Genomic DNA, 21121 nt, shown 5'->3' with positions numbered 1-21121 from the left:
TTTGACCTGAAAGGTATGTGAAAGTTGCTACTAAAAACTGTTTTGAGAAAACTTACTGGTTGGAGAAGAATGAATTCTCTTGATTTGCCACCTTTGCTCTAGAAAGGACTAGATGCCTACTGTGCATGGAAGCAAAAAGTTGGTTGTGTTTTACCAATAAGTTTTAGCGCTGCAGCTTTCAAAACGTGACCATGTTTTCAAAAGCCTGCTGTAAGTACATACAAAAGACCTGACTCCGAGGGCGTGTTCTGAGGATTAGCTATCTAATTTCAAAATTACTTGAAATCCAGCCTAAGTTATTAATGATTAATAGTTGCTACCATTACATGTCAGTGGTATATGTGAAATAAGATGCTTATTTGGAGGGAGTTCCAATTTGGCAGGAATCTCTTGAATGCTCCTCCCAAAAACTCCATACCGTTCCGCACTGGTTAATGCTCTGTTGAGCTGCCTTGCCGAGAAGCTAATGCATTTGCTCAGACTGATGAAATGGACTGTCGTCTTGCCCCAGATCTTCTCTGAGCAGGGTTAAAACATCAAAGTAGAGCACTGTGGCTTCTCTTACACTGTTGCTGCTACTGCTTGAACCCTGAGTCTGTTGGAAATAATCCGGTTTACACAATTTGATATATAGATGGAAATGAGAAAACAGGTAATCTAGTTTGGCCTTACTTTATTTGAAAATGTATTGCATTTAACCCATTTTCTCAGTATTGATTGTCATATTTTATGCTTATCTGAAGCATGCTGCTTAAGCAATACCTAGACCTGATTCAAATGTCATGAATCTCAGAAGTTTGTGTTTGCCTTTAATATTTAAGTAACATCTATTAAAAAAAAGAAAAGGAAAAAAAAAAGCCCACCACTTCACCAAAATATACCATTGTTGTTGTAATGAGTGTCTAATTTCTATTTCTTGGTGTTCATTATGTCTTTTCTCCACCAGAATAAAAGGGGGTTTTATATCCAGTATTGTCCTCAGGTTCACGCTTGCTGATCTTCTAGCTACTAAAGATTGCATTTGGCATTTCTTCCACAATATCAGATTGTATTTTCATGTTAATCTACAATCCATTCTAACCCCAAAACCGTTTGTGGAGTTGCTGCTTTCCAGTATAAGTAGCCCTCTGTTCTGTAGCTGTGTCTGTGCTCTTTGTTCCTAGATGTGACTTGGCATATGGTTGAATTAAAACTCATTAGTTTGAATAGGCACTGCTTCCCGAGTTCTTGAGACCACTGTACATTACTGACCTTTCCTCCTTATTTACTACTTCAGCAGTCTGTACGTTACTTCATTAATAATTTTTCCCTCTCCCATTGGCAATCATTTTGAAAGTGACCCAGAGTCTGTTTAACTTAGCACTGTTATTGCACTTCTTACTCTGAACAGCAGAATTGATGGGAATCCTGCATTAATCATTTAATTTGATTTACTTCAATTACAGATATGCCAGGGATTACGTAGTGGAAGGAGAACCATATGCTGGCTATGACAGACACAATGCAGAAGTGGCAGCCTTTCACTTGGATAGGTATGGAACTATTGGGTTACCTGGTTTTATTGTCTCTGGTAAATGCTTTTTCAGAGTTGGGGAAAAAGAGGTCCCTTGAAGAATACACCTCAGGTGTGAGCTATTTCTAAACCTGCTAATGTATCGCATTGAAACAAAAAATAAAAATTATTAGCTTTTTTGTGAAACTTCATTTCGAAGATCTGTGCAAGATTCTAACATTTAAGATTTATTTGAGAAATTTGAAAAGGAGGATGAGTGCTGAAACCACTGATATTTCATATTATATGTAAGAAAGAGCTTAGCCAAATCCTGTGGAAGAGTCTGAAATGCTGTATGTATGTGCTAAGGTAACGTCCACTATGCTAAAAAGTTAAGTCTAATGTCTAGACTAACAATTTAGTGTAGACTAAATATGAATCAATGCATCCTAGAGGAAAAACAGCTATTCATATATTAATTCTATTCAGGGGTATCCAGGTGGTTTTGTGGATCTGAACTGGAGGTGCAATTACCAGGAAAAAAAAAACAACAAAGTTACAGCATATGCAAAGAAGTGGGACAGAAATTACCAAGTATTGAATGTTGATAGTTGTGAAATACGAGTTAAAGGTGCAGTTTCATCTAGAATAAATGATCGCAGTCTTGGTCTCATTATAAGAGGACTATGCCAGCACTTTGGAGAAGATTTCTGAAGATAATTAAAGATGTGAAAAATTCTTATATAAAGAGACTTAGAATCTTTGAAAAGGGAATAAGGAGGGACAAATATAATAAAGAATCGAATGGTTGAACTTAAACTGAGGTATTAGTCTTCCCTTCCTAGTACATAAATATGAGGCTCATCACTGTGACTGAATTAGTAGGTGGTAAAAGATAGGTTAGTCCTAATTCACCTGTAGAACACACTGCACAGGCAATGGAAATTAGTAATTCTAGTTGTGTAATACCTGTCACTGTTGTTGCAATCTTTAGGTAGTATGCCAAAATCAGGGTATTTTAAGACCAAAAAAAGGGGGGGGGAGGGAAAAAAAGAAAGAAAAAGATGTAGCCAGGTGTCTGTTGTCCATTTGTGCTTTCAAGAACAGATTTGTGTTTCCCTGAAAAACCAATGATTAAACATGGTAAAGCAACAATTCAAAGCTGCTTTCCAGTGTACAAACCCCTCTTTCTTAGCTCTTCCTTGCTGTCTATTTGGCTGTGTTTTGGTGCTTGTTTCTCTGGCCTTTCTCCTCTCTTTGTGGGTATGCACCTCTATAGTCTTCAAAAATACCTAGCAGAAGCTACCTGCCCACATAACGTTAGCGTGTACCTTTGTTTTGAATGGTGACAGTTACATATTTTGTCCAAGGATGCCATTGTTTCAAGAAGGACCTGAAAAATATTGTATGCTTACCACTAATGGGGAGGCTGTGCTAGCCAGGATACTGGCCTTTCAGCTGTGGGTCTGAAAATACAGGGACAGGTTTTCCAGATCTAAGCTCTGTGCTTATTTACTTGGAATGCCTGCATTTTCTCAAGCTGTGCATAACTGTCTGTATTGGCTATGAATTTTGTCTTTATGCATACACAATTTGTTCAGGCAGACATTTTGCGTTGCCCTTTCTTAGAGGTATTTTATACTTACGGAAGGGGACTTACTTGTTGAATATCTAAAAACAATACTTTGCAGCTATTAGAGTGACTCTCCCAGTATCTCTGTGGAATGTGGATTGTCCCTTTTTCAGAAGGGACAGTCCCTTTTCAGTCTTTTTCTGAGATGCAAAGACTACCAAAAGGGTATCAAAAGTCCATTAAGAGAGTTGGGGCTGATGTTATACTGATATTTGTACTCCTCCTTTAAGCGCTTTTAAAATTCCATTACAAATACCCAAGTCATTTGTGGTCACAGAGCAGACTGTGGCAGATGTGGGAGTGGAACCTGGATCTTGTGACTGCAAGTTTTATGATTATTCTTCCCACCTGTCTTTTTTCCAGACACTTCAGGCATTCAGTTTTGTTCTACCATTCTCTCTTCCCTTCTCTCCCCTCACAGACAAAATAACTCCTAGATTGTTTCCTTTCAAGTATAATTGAATTGGGCTTAAACATAACATTTTAATAGATAGTAATTCCCACAAATTATAAATGATCTTTCCAGGTGACCAGCCCAAAGGCCATATGGTTACTGCTTCAGCCTGTACACAAGACAGATGATGGATATTTCTGGTATGAGGTCTGATTTCTGAGAGTTGGAGCATGGTGCATCCTGTGTTGCTCTGCTGCAAATACTCTGATAAAGGAGTGTCACTGATGGCCTATAAAGCAAGTTTAACATCCAGGCACTTGAGAAAAATGAGTTTCCTTACTTTGCCTTGGAGAAGACAGGAGATTGCTGCAGGGTTCCAACTTTATTCTTTGGTCTCAGTCATCTCAATTTCAGACAATGGCACAGAGACTGTGTTTTTGTTTTGTTTTAATTTAGAACTGATGCCTATGTTGCAAATTCTCATGTCATGTTTTTTCACCCCAAATCAGAATTCTGGGTTTCCGACGAGCTCCACTGGTGGTTGGCAGGTTTGTGAATCTACGTACAGAGATCAAACCAGTTGCCACAGAGCAGCTTCTGGGTACCTTCATGACTCTGGGTAAGTGGATTCCATGGATTGTGCAGCCCAGTAAAGAAAAACATGTTTAATGGGGAAAAAAGAGCCATGGGAATCTGACACAGTTGTAGAACAGTTAACTGTGATACAGGAAGCTGGTAAATCTCTTTCTGTGCCAAGACAGATCATAACTTGTATAACCCTATTTGGCAGGGGAGGAGGACTTGATTTTCTCCAAGCAGTTTTTCCTCTGTAACTTCTCTGTGTTCCCTCAAGCTGCTGTTACAGATGGGGGTTTTTCTGAGGAGGAATTTTCTCTCTGCTGTCAGAGGTGGTTAGAAAAGTCTATGATTAGACCTGAAAGGAAAAAAATGGAATTGTATTTAACGCGAACGCAGTGGTGATTTGGGATAATTTATAGAGCTGATGCATTGGTTGGTATTAGATGTTGTTTGTGCTACATCAGAGTCTGCTGAGCATTCATAACTAAATGTGTCAGAACTTCCATATGTTGTTTACAGTAATAATACTGTGAAGGGCACTTAATGGGAATTATTAATGTGAACTCCTACCAGGTGGTCGTTAAACACCAAGAAATGACTTATGCTGCAGCCTTAACTCCTTCAGGCTTTCATAAAATGTCCAATTATTACTCTTTCTTTTTTTTCCCTAGTAAGACTCTAGAGATGATTGTTCATTACAGCTGATAAATATGTGTGCCTCTGTATATTTCTATTACAAGCACTGTTGGTAGTCTCACCTACTAAGTTGGCCTAACACTTTCAGTTGTAAGGTGCAACTTTCAGATGAGAGTATCTCTGCCTTGCCAAACTCTTTTTGCATTCAGATTGGGTGTCTGCCTCAGGCAGACTTTACTTTTTCTAATTTCAGCCAAGATAACTAAGCAGTTTTCTAGCAGAAATGCTGACTTGAGAAGTATGGCTCCAGAAATTTTCATTGCCTTTCCTTAGATTCCTTGGAACAGCCTGTTCTGCAGAGCATGAACCAAAGAAATGGGCGGATCTGGGGAGAAGGTTGTGATCCCTTGTCAACTGAAATTTGATCAAGTTTCTGAGGTTTTGAAGAAAAGATAATTCATACATACTCGGTGCAGATTTGCCAGAGTTGCAGCTAGAATCTCAAAGAATTCTGTCTTTTCCTAGACCTGGTGCAGGCCACGGATAGGAAGAGAGACTTGCAGGGCTTTCCATACAAATAAGAGATCTGGTCTGCTGCAAGATCTCTGTTGTATATTATCACCTCTCTGATGGCCTCAAGTTGTCTGACTGGGGTACTAGGAAAGCCGGGTCTGGATGGAGGACTGCAAATGAGTGCTGGCTGGCTAAGGAATTGTGATGTGGGATTTGGGCTCATGGTGTAAGGATGGAAAGTGAAAAACACATCTGTCAGTGAGCGGGACCTGGTTTGGGGAGGATGTTGGATGTAGGGCCAAAGGAAGAAAGGACAGGGAATAAGTGGAATCACAGGGAAGTGAGACATAGTTGCACAAGGAAGTGACATAGTTGAAGAATATTTTGGGAGAACATCTGTGAATATGGAACTGGAATTGACTTGGCAAGAGTCAAGTGAAGGCAGGTTAGAAGGGTGAAATAGAAAAGGTTAAGCTAAAAATGTTAATTTAGACTACGTAGATTACTGTACACTACAGGCTACATAGGCCTTAATGGACTAAAGACTGCAGGGTTTCATTGTTCCTCTCCTGTCAGAAGACATGCATGAAACTTTTGGCAGGTCTGCATTCCTAGGTCATATAAGAATGACAGCTCATTTGTGTTTCCTCTGCTGAGTCAGCTCAAGTAACTGAGATGTGCAGCAGGTCTCAGGGCTCCAAATCCATTTGAGTTCTGCTTAGTCTTTTTTCACTTGTCTCTTTTTGGTCAACTTTTTCAGAAAAGTGAGAAGCCTGACACATGAAGTGTGAAATTTAAAAAAGGAGTGCTAAGGTTGCAAAGACAAGGTCCTAAGGACTAGGAAGGGATCACAAAAACTTGTTGGTAGTGCAATGTTATATTAACTGTCAGTGTGATAAAAACAATAGAAAATATAATTACTCTCTCCTTTGAATATTAGTCTTTAATGTTGCTTTGAATGAATAGATGTCTGTTTAATCTCTTGAGCCTCTCCCTCTGAGAGGTAGGAAGCATAAGGTCAAGTGCAGTGAAATCCTATTGCAGGGAAGGCTCTGCTGCAACAATATGCTCCTGAATTTCAGTTGGCATCCCTTGGATTAAGTTCTGCTCTTTTGATACCTCTTTTTTTTTTTTTTTAAGGTAATAACACTTGCTTCTATGGGAAGTGCTACTATTGTCGGGAAACAGAACCAGCTTGTGCAGACGGGGACATCATGGAGGGGTCAGTGACCCTGTGGCTACCAGATGTCTGGCCTCTTCAGAAGCATCGGCACCCATGGGGTAGGACTTACCGTGAAGGCAAACTTGCCAGGTATGAGAACATGATAGGGTTATTCTTTATACATGATAATTTGTACTAGAATTACCCTTGCAATACAGTGGCTAATTAAGGAGCAAGTGTTCTCAAAACCTAGAGTTTTGCTGACAGCTTTCTTGATATGATGCTAGAAGTCAAGAAGTCTAGGATGAGGTTTAAATTAAAATGAGCAAGAAAGAAATCTTTGTTGTTTTCCATGATACTAAGTGCTGTCCTTTTTCTACTTCTTGCCTGGAACATAACTCCACCATATAATCACTCCAGCCTCTGAATATCTTGGCCCTGGACAAACCAAGACTCTTCTCTTGTGCCACTAGACCTTCTTTTGTCACTGTGCCTCTCTGTGGCCCACTAAAATACGGTAGCACTGTGCTGTTTTCTGTCAGAGCTGATTTCATGGTCCTTGTAGTTTGTTTCAATAGTTGTAGAGCTGGTTTAGCTTAAGTAGGTAGGCACTGAAAAGTTCTTCTTTGCTTTGAATACCATCAGTATTTGGTGACCATGCTCAGCATCCAAAGAATGCTCGCAGAGAAGGACAAACATGGGATCTAGCAATCTTGTACAATAGATGTAACATGTCTGAGTATTTGGGTTGGAGATATTTTTTGCCATGACCAGAGCAGATGGTTTCGAGCTTAGTAAATTTTTCAAAGTCTGTGTCCTGGACAGGTGATTAGAAAGATATTTTTTTAGTCCTTGATCTAAAATATCCATTGATTTCCAATGATGTGATTGTTCTCAGAAAGAATCTCATCCAAAGGCTTTATTGAATTGTTTTAGAGTATTAAATATACAGTTTTATTTTTGAGCAGCAGGTGTTATCTCCTTTTCAACAGGTCAAAATCAGCTGTACTTAGTACATGGTAAATTGCAGTAATGAATTGACTGAATTTCTTGGAGTTGTTTCTTTTTTTGAGGAACTGTTTTTCATCATAAACTGCCTGCTTATACAGGAGTTTACCCTGATACCTGTGCTGATTTGATATTTGCTGTATTTTAAACTTACTTGCTCTTGCCTCGTTCAGATGGAATTGCATGGTTCTGTTGTTTTGCACCTTGTCATGTTGCGCTTTCCACTTTGAGAGCATCAGGAGAATTAAATGCTCTAGATGTCATGCTCTCCTTTTTCTGTTACTGGTAATTATGGAAAAATAACTCTGTAGGTATTTTTTCCCCAATCTAGCTGCTTCTACTCTGTCCTGAGTTGACCTTTTGAACATAATTCATATAGTTACATTAGCATACATAATTTTTAATTGACATGTAATAGATCAAATCCCTGACCTTCGAAGTCCTATGCTAATACAATATAAATGATCAGAAATAAATGTCGGAGAAAGGTCTGTCTTGAAAGAGTGAATGAAAAATGAGGAGAGAGGGCATAGTATATCTGAAAAATTGTTGCAAGGAGATTAAATACTGATCTAAAGTAAAATGAGAGAAGAGAAACACTTGAGGGAGAGAGGGGTGTAGCGTAAAAGAAATGTATCCAGTACAAGGAGGATTACATTCTGCGACTTTCACCTTGTGGGTTTGTGCTGTAAGTTGAATGCGAGTTGGACCTTGATGCAAAAGAAAGAGGGAACTAGAGACAACATTTGAGGAGTGTCTGTGACGTGTTAACAAAAACATTGAGAAGATAAAATTTTGGCCACTCTGATTTGGATAACTGGAGGAAAGATGGGATATTTGGAGCTTAGGTTCCAGAACTCTAGAAGATGAGGTGGGGTATGTGGCAGTTCTAGTAGTTAAATTCTGATCTCCCTGCTTTTATGACTGTGCAATTTTGAGCGTGTCAGTGAGTCTCTCCAGCTTCTGTTTCCTCCACTTCTGTTTCCAGTTGACAGATGGTTTAAGGCATTTCCAACTTAACTGCTATTTTGTGAAGGATTGTTTCAGTCCTTACATGGAAGATGTTACAGATGTACTTGTTATTTAGGTTGACAGATGGAAAGGATATACACCAGAGATTTGGCTGTTTTGGTGGTGGTGTTGAATAGCTTTGAAAACTGTAAGGAAGAAAATGAGAACATTTAAAATCTTAGCTTTGGAGAATTGAGACATGGCATCCATGTTATAAGACCACAAGTACATGCCTAGGTTATGTGTAGAAGGAGAGGAGAGAAAAGGGAAGCCTGAAATCTTGCCATTGGAGAAGGTGGTGAGAGGCTCTGAAAGGAAAGTGGGGAGGAAAGAGACAGCTGTGAGTGAAGGAGAATGAACACATATCAGGCCCTTCTCCTCAGGACAGAGGAGGTCATTAGTAACCGTGATGAGGTTATTTGCATTAGAAAGGAAAAATGAAGAGGATCACTGGAAAGCAAGACTGATGGAAGTAGGTCAAGGCAATAGAAATATACACAGTACTTGAAGTCCTTATTTAGGAAATTAAGGAAGGCAAGTCATGATGGGAATCTTGCTGTGAGGCAGCCTGACCACTGCTGAATTGTGAGCAGCGAGGAAGCTGTGAGCAGTGAGGAAGCAAGCTCTGACCTTGTTTTGTGTAGGAAGATGATATATAACCTTGCACTGAAACTATAGCTTGCTCCATACGCTAGGGTGTTGATACAGGTTTTACTCTTTTAATAAAACACTTTCGTCTAGCTCTTTCTTTTTTATATAGCCTTGACCGCTGCACTCACCTTTTCTTTACTCACTTTTAAGTGAATAAAGGGACAGCTATATATACCGTTGGTGTGCAATGATGGAGTGTTCCTTGAAGACTTGATTTGTTTTCTCTTGATGGCCCACAGGTGGGAGTATGACGAAAGCTATTGTGATGCTGTGAAGAAGACTTCACCCTATGACTCGGGCCCCCGTCTCCTTGATATCATTGACACTGCAATCTTTGACTATTTGATTGGGAATGCTGACAGGCATCACTATGAGAGTTTCCAGGATGATGAAGGAGCCAGTATGCTCATCCTCTTGGATAATGCCAAAAGGTAAGGGAAATCCTGGTGGCCGGGCAGTGATGAGCACAAGGGCAGACATTTATCTGCTCTGTATGGCTCTGTTTTCTCTCACTAATGTTTTCCTTAATACCTTTTGTGCTAAAAATCCAAAGCTTACTGTCTTACCAGAAATTACTCACCAAATATTAGGGTCCTTCAAAGGCTGTGATGCTTACTCTGTGCTCTAGATACTATCACTGCTTTGGGCAAAGTCTTAGTCAAACTACAGAAACGCCCAAATTAACACAGTATGACCTTTTTTCCCCAAGCAACTTTCAAAGGTTTGCTTGTGTCTCTCCTCCTATCCCCAGAAAAGCCCCTCCCTTTTATGCTTTTAATTAGTGGAAGATTAAAAACTTATGATTTATTATTTACCAGTGAGTATTAGTGAGTGCCATAGTAAAAGTAGATCTCTTCAAAATGTTTCTCTGAATAATTAGGCATTCCCTGCCTTCTGGATCTGTCTGCTCTGGCTTTAAAAGTTTAAAATGGAGATAGAACTGATACTGAGAGCAAAATATGATGATGTCCTGAGTGCGGACATTAACTATTAGCGAAACAAAAATGAAGCATGTGGTAACTGAAAGGAACTGATGAGAAGTCCTTCTTGAGGCCAAACTTTACTATTAAGCATATGTATTTAAAATGTAAGTTGTTCTGTCTTTGCTATAGTTTCTGTATGTTCGCTGGTATACTTTAAGTTTAAAATCCTATTGAACATACAGTGTTTTTAAAATCATAACAATTTGCTTAATTTATCTTAAAAACAAAGATAACCTATTCCACTTTCTCATTATATAGTCCAGACACTCCTGAGTTTTTTTTTCTGATGGGCACCACTGCAGTGGCAGTGAGTTTCCCCTTCTGCAGATGGACCAGCTTCTGATAGTTAGCTCTGGCAGTTCCTGTGCCAGGCTCTGCTCTGCAGTGGCTTTGCATACCACTTGTACGAAGTGTACGCAGCAGTTGAGACCTCTGATCTAGACAGATCCTTGGAAGGCTTGGAGTTACCGTTTCTTTCCCCATTTGCCTTTCGTATAGTGGATTCCTTCCTTCCTTCCTTTGTTTCTAATTTGTCTGCAGTGGCTGAGTTGAGTATTTTGTCTTTATACATCAGCCTGTTCAGTAACACTCCTTCAGTTATGTCAGCAAGATGTGTTCCACCTTGGGGCTGCTTAATTATTGCTGCTTTCAGACTGCTTTAGGTGAATTTGGCAAAAATTGTCTTTCTATAATGGTCTGGCAATGCATTAGGAGGAAGTTAATGTGTTAGTCACTGTAAGTGAATATGGTAGTTGAAGGTCATGTTAGACCTTTCATTATGGTATGTGCTTATAATGTTATGAAAACATTTCCGGTGGGGCTTTGCAGGCCCAGAAGTAAATTGTTTTCTTGAAAGCTTAAGTATAAAGTTCTTTCAGCTCCTTCGAGATAAGGGATAGGGGGACAGTTTCTTCATAGAATCATAGAATATCTCAAGTTGGAAGGGACCCATCAGGATCATCGAGTCCAACTCCCTGCTCCTCGCAGGACTACCTAAAACTAAACCTTATGACTAAGAGCATGGTCCAGACACTCCTTGGTGCTGTGACCACTTCTTTGGGGAGCTTATTCCAGTTTTAAAGCTACTAATAACAGAATTATTTGAGTAGAGTAATGCCAGACTCCTAGAGTAAGTTATCTTTATTGAAAGGAAAGTTCTTTGTCAAAAACAGTATTATGAGGGGGGTGAAACTATTAAAAAAAAAAAAAAGGCACATGTTTAGGTGAAGCTGGAAATACTATGAAATCCTTTTGGCAGGCCTCCCTTAGAAAGTGCGATCGTGAAATGTTAAAGTTGATCACCTTGTTCATTGAACTGTTGATCTAAACTTGTCCATTTAAAACAGCACATGGCTGCTATTTCATTCATACCCTGTCCAGTTGTGTCAGCCAGGCAAAACTCCCACTCTCTATGTCCAGAATACCAATTATTCCTTTCCCCTGCTTTGCAAGATGAGCTCAATTTCTAAACTCCTCTGAAGTTTGTTTCTAAGGTGTCTTGGTCTGATAAAGAACTAGGTATGCTGGTGTTGCTTCCATTTATCTGGTACATTAGCTGATGCTGTTGAGTTATATCTGTAATTGGTCATAGCCTGTTTATATTTTAATTTAAATGATTTGAGCTGTTGGAGCATGAAATTGCCTAGTATTGATTTTTTTGAATTCTTTACAAATCTGTTGATGTTGAGAACAACATTAGGAGTTCAACTGGTTCACTTGCTTTTAATTTTGCTTTTCAGCTTTGGAAACCCTGCCCTGGATGAAAGAAGCATCTTGGCTCCTCTTTATCAGTGCTGCATGTAAGTGAAATGCAGGGATCCTGTTCACTTTACAACTGCTGCCCTTAGGTGTGCAATGTAATTAAGTTTGAAGCCTTCTGGCAACCCAAAAATGTTCACTCGGGTACATAGTGCTTTACTTTTTTGAGGTACTATGTTTGTTTGATGCATTGTCACTGCTCAAGAAGCCGAGAAATACATTTTTATTAAGGTAGTAAACCAGACGGTAGACTGTAGGAAGTAGTCTCGCCTCCAGGTCACTGGTTCAAATCTATCCTTAGTCAGTATGACAGGTACTTTGCATCTGCAGCTGTCTGCATCCAGCTTCTGTCGAATAAAAGTTCACATCACAGTTTGAGTTCTCCCTGACAGAAGCTAAGGACTCAACGTGTCTGGCAACTTAACTACCTTCATTTCCAAATGTTCTTTCTAAACAAGACTGCAGCACTGCTCAGGGTGCTTCTCTCAAAGTGAAGCTTGTAGGTTTTTTGCAGGATTTTGTTTCCGCTTTGGCCTTGTGAGCTGTGTTTTTGTTCATTTTATTTTTAGAGGCTGTGACTTGTTGATTTCTGTTTTCTGTGGCTGGTCTCTCACCAGCCCATTGCTACTTCTCATTAACAAATAGATAAAAGTACCAGGAAGAAAAATACTGATATATCCGTTTCCTGCATCTGTTACTTCAAGGTAACATTAATTCCTGTAAACCTTCCAAATTAAGCATTTGGTTGAGAGTTCCTTGAGCCTGTCCTCAGGGGGTTCTGTCTCCCAAATTCCTTGGGGCCTGTGAAACCTGGCAACTCTGCAGAAAGCCTGAGCTCTCACCCCCTGCTTGCACTAAGCAAGGCTCTATGCATGCTACAGTACACCTGGCCTACATTCTGCAAGATTCTTGCAGAATCCATATGGAGAGTAATTAAAGTAAATTATTTTCAAATTCTTTAGTTTTCCTACATTAATTTTAAATACATTTTTTAATTTCCTGTTTTATGAGGATCTTTTGGAGTCTTTCTCATCTAGATTCTCCCAAATGCAACTAGAAGAGAAGTTTATCTATGTAAGAGACTTTGCAGTTTCCTGCTTTTCACATATCCTTTCTTTCTGATACCAGGCAAATGCCATATAAGAAGTCATATGTACAATTGTTTTAACTATAGGTTTGTTACAGCACTTATATTGCTGGTTTCTTTGGAGGCCATCAAAAGCCAAGAGTTTAGACCAGTGGTGCTAAAACACAAAAATCTGGGGGAGAATCCCAAGAGACTTCACAGAACAGGACAGTTTAGATGGGCTGACATTAACAAGTGCAGTGGCCAGTGAAGCAGGAAGATCACTGCTGTGTTCACTTTCTGTGGAAGTTCAGTCGACTGACTTGTGTCCTTTGTGATTAATTGTTGGGCAGGGATGCTCTTCCTGAGGTGACGTGAGTTTTGTTTTTGAATTAACAACCAGACTGTTAATTTTCTTTCCGTTTCTTTCCTTTTCAAACTGTGTCTGGGAGGCCTCAGGACTGAAGAACTTCCTTGCTAGCAGCTGAACGTGTTCCTGTATAACATAAGAATTATGTCACGTTAGATTCTTTCTTCTTCACCTTCAGTTTTCAAGTTTCACTTAGATATTGCACATAATGCAGTTATACATGGACCCTCCCATGCCAAAACCACTTTTGTAATAAGATTCCTTTCTGTTTAAATAAAATCATCATGTAACAGGCTCCCTCAAGAGGTTGGCTTTTGGTATTGCTGATGGGACTTTAGCGGGACAGTGGTATGATGACATCTTTGTTTCTTTCTTTTGCAGCATCCGGGTTTCTACCTGGAACAGACTCAATTACCTGAAGAATGGAGTACTGAAGTCTGCCTTAAAAACTGCTATGTCGCATGACCCCATCTCACCAGTGCTTTCTGACCCTCATCTGGATGCCCTAGACCAGCGGCTTCTCAGCATTCTGGCTACAGTGAAGCAGTGCACAGACCAGTTTGGGCCAGATGTTGTGCTGGTGGAAGACAGGATGACACTGTCTCATTTGTAATTGTAGTGGAACACAGATGAAACTCCTTTTTTAAAAACAAACAAACAAAAAAGTGATAGAAAAACAGCACAATCAGTTTGGAAAGGCTGTGGCCAAGATGGACTGAAATGAACAGGAAAGCTTCTGAGCCAGAGAAACAGAGGTGACACTGGCTTTTACCTTGGGCTGACAGCAGTGAGAGGTGGCAAGTTGGAGCCTTGGATGGCTCAGTACCCGTAGTGGCATCTTGGCCATTGTGGTGTGTCCATTGCCGGCAGTGGACATTGCACTGGATAAAAATGGCTCTTGGTGTTGGTGGAAGTGTGTGGAATACAGACACTCATTTGTGAACTGAATCTAGAGGGGACAAATGGAGATGAACAGTACGATCCTCTCCCCTTCTCTTCCCCACATATACTCTTGCGAGTTGTTGTCTGATTCAGGGTTGTACATAATCAGCTGTGAGCTGGTTAGGCATTTTACTGCTTCTTTAGAGAAAGAGGAAGTGGTGAATAAAATAATTATTAGACTGAAGACTTGTGCCACCCCCCCGGGGGTGGGATGTTCTTCTGAATGCCATTAGGGGTGGGAAAGGGGACCTCTGCTGCTCAGTTGTCTTTTCCTCGATAAAAGGCTGGGAATGGGGTTTGCCTCATATATGATAATGCTTCAGTGTTTTTGCTGAAGTCCTATCGAAGACTTATCCACAGGGTTGGAGATTTAGGGGAGGACAGGGTGGTTATACAGCACTTGGTAATTAAGGGGTTAAAGTAAGTTTCCACATGCCCTGTCACTGTTTTCCATTTATAGGGAATCTGGCAAGGTCTGAGTAGAGGAAATATCCTTGCAGTCCTGTGTCCATATTAACCAAATTTTCATTGTATTGTAGCTGAGAAGGAGGACAGAATCTGTCCTCGGAAGTAGGTTCCGTTTAGTGAGGACATGCTGCTTACTGTATGCCCTATTTAATTTGGGGAATCTGGGTGTGTTGCACTGGCGAGAGAGAGGTATATTGCTGGACTTCCCCAGGAACCAACAGCTGTGGGCAAGGCCCTTGAGAAGAGTAGAGAGAACCCTGAGCTGTGGTCTTTCCTCATCATCTCACGTGGAGGGAGCTTCCTGCTGCTCAGTGTTGTAATCACACCTCAGTGCTGCTGTTTGGTGGAACGCCAGCAGTTTTTCAGTCCCACCATCTACCTGGCCTGGCTTGTGGCTGAGCTCTGAAGCTGTGAGCACTTCCACTAAGTTTTCTGCCTTCCCCAGGTGCTTCCTGCAACAGCCCCCACTGTGATGTTCTGACTGGGGTGGTCATCCTGGGATCCTTGCTCCTAATGGTTTTGCCATAGATGGGGAGAGTCAGTGCAAGTGAGCTTTTCAGGGCGGACTTGTAGCACTCATCTGGTGCCAGTCCTGTCATCCTTCAGCACTGCGTCAGCCTGCACTGCAGATGAGCTTGTGGCCATAGAACTTGTCACGCTTGTGGTAAGTCTGGATCTGTGTCTCCAGAAGGGAAGCAGCTTCGTCATTACGTTTCCAAATTTAACAGGTTTGCATCGATTTTCAGTTCAGAGACAGTATGGTCCTTAGAAGTAAGGAAAGAGCTCACTTCCCAAAGTGATTACTTATCATTGAACTTGTAAGAGCAGCAAAATGTCAGTTTAAGATCTTTTCCTTGATTTGTCTGTCAAAGTCTTTCTAGCTCTGCGGTAGTGTGGCAGGCAGATAAAGAGCTGTTTCCTGTTCTTGCACCTGCTGCCATACCTGATCAAAGAGGTGTTAGTGAGAGAGTTTATTTTAAAAAAGCAATTTTATTTTGTTGAAGTCTTTTTGTCATTGTCTGAGCAGAGTATCTTGAAAGTAGAATGCAGCTGTTTACCTGAAATTTAATTTTATGTTCTCTTCTGGGCTTGGCCACGTCACAGACCCGCCCCACAGTCAGGATGGGATGTGGAGTTATTTATTGGTGTTACTAGTCAGGACTCTAATGCACAGCCAGCTTTTAGGACACTGGTGTTAAGCTAGTGCCTGTTTATTGCTGTAGTTGATAATGTAACACATGCTTCAGAAGCCATGGTCCTTCGGGGAGTTTAACCTACCGGCGTGGATTGTGCCTTGCAGGTTCTCTTAGGGCAGAAGTGAGTTTGCTCAGCTGATGGTGAGCGTGGGCAGGAACCACGCAGGGATTGCCCTGCTCCCTCGCTGGCTGAGCTGGCCTGTCCCTTGGCTTGCTGTCAGATTTTGGTGCTTGAGCGAGACAGTGTTGGGGAGTACTGTGGGCAACAGTTAGGTGGTTAGTGAATGCTTTTACTCTAAAGCAGAATAGATTCATACTGAGGCATTTTGGCATAAACTGTTTCCCAGGAAATTGAAGATGATTTACACAAAGGGGAGATGGTGAAGCACATGGTAGTGACTTGTAGCATTTTTAAAAGCATGTTCTTCTCCTTGAGCTTAATCATGAGAACTTAATATTTTGGGAAGGATCTACCAAGATTTGAAGTTTTGATTTACATTTGATCACTCTTGATAATTTACATTTGATTTAATAATGGATTCCAAAAAATGTCTTTCTGTCTTTATGGAATTAAATTAGTGTTCAGGGCTTATGTATTGCTTGTTCACAGGGCTCTAAGCTGAAGCTTTCGCTGTCAGATGGAACCTGGGGATAAGTTTTGCCCTGGTATGAATGTCAAAGATTTAAAGCACTGTATTGGATTAATTGTAAACAAAGGGCGTGAAGTCCGGCATCATCAGTAGGAGGAAGTAAGAAACAGTTGCTTTTTTCTTCTTTTTTTGTCATGTTGACACTTCTGGTCACTATAAACACCACTGGAGCTTGGTGTTCTGCAGCAGGAAAGAAGAATAAATTCCTCTCTTACCCAAAATCAGGAAGATCTGATTTTGGCCTTGTGATAATTTCTGGCATTTTGGCAGTGATTGTTGGTTTTGCTTGAATACAGAACCCTGAGAAATTTTAAATTGTAACCATTGCAAAGGAAATAAGCAGCACCCAGATGTAAACAGGGTCTGCTTGAATCTCTGAAAAATGGCGTCATTTGTGAGGCAGGTGCTATGCTCTGTCGATGAGGTTTTCATGACGTGTTCTAATTCTTGTTCACTGTGCACACTGTAATTTGCTGGCTGCAGATATTACAAAATGGTTGTGTTGCGGATATTAGTAATATCAGAGCGCTTGAAGCACAGAAATCAAGAACTAATTAAAAAGAGAGCATTGTCAGCCATGTGCTATTTATCTCCTCCTTCCTACGTCAGCAGTTGGGCTGGAGGAGACACTGAAGTCAGCTCCTCTTCTAGCAGCTAATGAACTGGAGTGTGTCTTGCCAAACAAACTTCAACTGAAAAATACTAATTTATTAAGAAGGTAATTTATTTGCTGTGGCAGCTGGAGCAAGATGCTTGAAATAGACACCCCTCTTGGAGCTGTCAGAGGATTGCCCCTGGGAGCAGCTGCACAAATGGAGGTTGCTAATAAGAAAACAGAATGCAATCACGACTTTCTACTTGTATCCCCCAGGGTCTGATTCCACATAAAGCAACGTTGTGTGAATAAAGATTTTAATAAAGCAACATTGATGGATTGTTTAAGTCTCTCTCCCCCCACCCCCCCCGTAAGTCTCTCTCTCTCTCTCTCTCTCTCGTTCCAACATGTGGTGAGCTGAATGTTTACAGTGTTTTGCTACTGGTGTTTCACGGTTGTTTCTTCACTAATAGTTATTAATGGCGTTTATTCCAGTCATGTATTTCCAAGAATGGGGTTAAATGTGCAGGTTGTTTGCAAGAGCTTTGTTGGTAAGGAAAGATATGTCTAAGAAGAGTGTCCCAAAGTGATACGGAAGAACAACACATCTAGCTTTAAGTGGTCTTCAGAGAGCAAGTATTTTTTGCTTTTGAAAGTGCATCCCATGGCCCTGCATCTGCCAAGCACCTAGGCTCATTTCTTGGTTGTGTCCCAATAGGTTGCCTTTGTTATACGGAGCAAGGGCTGTATATTGAGTTGGCAAGAGATGTATATAGAGTTGGCAGCTGTTCATGGTTCGCTTTTCTAGGATTTTATTGAAGCCCTTTTATGAGATGGGGCAAGTAAACAGACATCAAAATCTGTTCCCACAGAGTGCAGGGATTTAATCTGCCTGTATCAGAGCTTATTTTCTTAACCCACTGCAGTGAGTTTTTCAGAGGTAGGAGGTGATGCTCACAGTTCTGAATGTCAGGCATCTGGAAGCCAAGGAAGCCACCGAGAACTGCTGTGTATTTCTGAGGGCTGCAAGAGCTGCTGCCAGCCCCCATGCAGCTCTTGGGGACAGGACACCATGAAACTACCAAGGCATTGTGCCTCTCGCGGAAATGTGGGAATGATCCTTGACCTGGCCTGTAGCATCAGTGTGGTGTTGTGAAACGACCAAAGGCACGTGCTTTTTTTTTTTTTTTAAACTAGAGTGTCTCAGTTGAAACTTTGGACTTCAGCATTGCTGAATTTTGTAAGAACTCATTTTGGGGATTTATTTTGGGAGTTCGGGGGGGGGGGAATGTTCTGGGGGTTTTTTGTCTCCTAGCATTGTGTGGTGACAATAATTTTTCATGTCCTCCATCTCTATTTTTGAGGTGCCAGTTTGCTCAGGGAGCAGGACAGGATTCTTGCTTGTGTATAAGCAGTTCAGCAACTTGCAGAAATTACAGATTGTTTTAAGTTTTGAAAGGCTGAAGAAGCTAGTTTTGAGAGCTGGTTTTTTTAGAAGCACATTGTTGTATTACTGCTATGTAATTTTGGAGTCCTTGGCCTTAGTAACAGGGTGAGAATTCATGTAACTGGAAGATTTTAAAGTGTTTCTGATTATGTAATGAACATAATTTTACAGAAGAATGAACAGAAACAACTTTGAGCCAATGGAGAACCAAAGAGTTTTGGAAATTAGCACTTTCCCTGAATATCTTTCAAATTCTTTCCCTACAAATTTTTATTGATTCTAAAAATTAGAAATAAACTTAGTTCATATATCCCAAGCGTGGGACTGGTGCTCTGTTGTTTTTTCTTTGTGGAGTCTCTCAGTATTTTTAAGAGATTGGGGATAGGACTTTGTGGGGAGAAAAAAATAAAGGAAGAAGGGGAAAGGACTCCCCATATATCCTTTACTCCAGATCTTCCTCTTATTTAGTGATTAATCCATAGCTGTGTTATTGAGCTCTGGAGAGAGAGACTCCTCCTCCTCCTGCCTTCTGTCAGAGTTCATCTGTGGATGTGCAGAAGGAATTGCTGTATGGAAACCAGAAAAACCATAAAAGGATGGATGCATGGCATTTCCCTGTCCAGCAGATACAGCCTGTAGTATAAAATCATGGATTGCAGGGTTCCCTCTGAGTGTTTGCTTGTACCGAGTTGTGTTAGGGGTGCCGAATAAGCCAGGCATAACCACGTTTTTGTGGTGCTGTTTTTTTCTTTCTTTTTAGATGATACCTGCACTGTAAGACCTGATTGAACCCAAGATCATGGATTTTTAATCGGGTGGTTGCTGCTCAGCAGGACTGCTTTGGAATAACCAGCCGTGAGGTGAAAAGCCGTGCATCCTAGTATCATCTCTGGGGCCATGCAGATCCCTGCAGCTACCTCTTCCTGCAAGACTGTCAGCCGAAGATTAGCAAATACTATAGCAAATGTTCGAGATTCAGCAGAGGAAGCAAACAAAAAGGGGGGGATATAATCCCAGCAAGCTGTACGAGGGCGTTGGCTGCTGTGCTTCCGAGCCCTATCCTTCCCAAGTCCGGTATGAGCGAGGTCTCCTCAGTGTAGGGCACTACGATCTTTTCCAGTCTTCTGCAGTTTCCCTTCTAATCCATGGGGATCATTTCCTCCCTGAGGTCCTGCAAAGGGAATTGGATTATTTGGGGGGGTGACTTTTTTTTTCTTTCTTTGTTTTTCCCCACTTCAGTGTCTTGTTAACCTCAGAGCCAGGTCAAAAAAGATATAGTTGGCAGGTTATTAAACAACTGCTTTATTTTTCCCTCTAGCTCTTACCATGTGCTGTGTTTGAGTGAAGCTGACATCCCAGGAATTATGCCATAGTACCGTGGAGCTGGTGTGGTGTTGGGCAGTCAGTTGTTTTATCTTGCAGAATTTGCTTTCTCAAAGTTTTTTCCTCTGGAATATGGAAGCATCTAATTTTTATGAAGTCCATCCCTTTTGATAAGCTCTCTTCAGCTAAAGCACTTATCCCTGGGAAGGTAGAGTTTGAATGTTATGGCTATGAATTTTTTTATAAATTTATATAAATGCTTCAATTCAGATACTTCAACCAGTTTTCAGAAAGGCTGATAATTTAATTTGCTACAGCTACAGTGAGTTCGATTTTTAATTGATTTTTTTTTTTTAAATGTGCACAGGTTTTAGTTGTGTTTAAGTTATTGCAACTGATGTTAAGGTTTTAGCCTCACTGATTATTTTTGAAGCTGGAGGGGGCAATTACGTTAATACCAGTATCTTTAATGCCGATGTGTGATATATACAGCCACCTGTAGATGGTGATATGCTCCACTCCATGCCTTGGCGGTGCTGGATCCTGCTCCCCATCCACCTGAACGAGTGAATTGCCAGGCTGGATGAATTGCAATTAGCATCCTTCTTATTTTTATTTTTCTGAGCACATGGGACAGCCTTGAAATTCTTTCTGTGTCCAAAGCATCTTGGCTTTGTCCCAGTTAGGATGAATTGTGGGCAGACTTGTTCTGATGCTCAGTAACTTGTAGAGGTGTTAGTCTCTTAGAGTAAGCCAGTAGTGGGTACAGCTTAAGGTAAAATGGAAGTTATGTGACACTTACCCACTTTTCATCTCTCCCACACAGCTGAGTTTGTGTACTTAGCGTGGCAGCACTTACCAGTTGTGCTTTGGAGGGCTGAAGTGTACCTGTTTCCAGAATCAAAGCCAGGCTTTGCATGGGGTCCTAGAATCTCCTGCCAAAGTGTGGGCAGCCAGCCCTAACGACTGCTCACTGCTTCCCTGCACAGGAGGGGTTTTACAGCTTGTTGGAGAAAACTGGTTGTTGGTGGTGAGCCTAGCAGCGGTGGCAATGAGTTGTACCTCAGTTCTCATATGTGATTTCACGGCGGTTCTGTGCTGGTCTGAATTTTTTTTTTCCTGGCTGCTTGAGTGGAGCCCACCCTACCTGTGCTAATGGCATAGGCAGATGCACTGATGCCAAAGGAAACAGCAACACTTCTTGGGGTAGATGAGGAATGACACACATCCGCTGTCACACAGCA

The 21121-nt window shown here is 41.0% G+C and overlaps 1 protein-coding gene across 2 annotated transcripts in view; it reads left to right on the top strand.

The window, feature by feature from the left end:
• FAM20B (FAM20B glycosaminoglycan xylosylkinase) overlaps positions 1-18310 on the top strand; it is a 28688-nt gene extending 10378 nt beyond the window's left edge. For both annotated transcript variants that reach the window (XM_072867518.1, XM_072867519.1), the window contains 6 exons: positions 1446-1532; positions 4029-4138; positions 6388-6559; positions 9319-9510; positions 11802-11861; positions 13638-18310. In XM_072867518.1, the coding sequence (XP_072723619.1) occupies positions 1446-1532; positions 4029-4138; positions 6388-6559; positions 9319-9510; positions 11802-11861; positions 13638-13869 (853 nt within the window). In that variant the 3' untranslated portion in view covers positions 13870-18310. The remainder of the gene's footprint in view (positions 1-1445; positions 1533-4028; positions 4139-6387; positions 6560-9318; positions 9511-11801; positions 11862-13637) is intronic.
• The last annotated feature ends 2811 nt before the right edge of the window (positions 18311-21121 follow it).

This window comes from Ciconia boyciana, chromosome 7, assembly GCF_034638445.1.
Source record: "Ciconia boyciana chromosome 7, ASM3463844v1, whole genome shotgun sequence".
Lineage (NCBI taxonomy): Eukaryota > Metazoa > Chordata > Aves > Ciconiiformes > Ciconiidae > Ciconia > Ciconia boyciana.
Note: the sequence above shows the minus strand (reverse complement) of the source record. Positions and strands in the feature narration are given on the sequence as shown.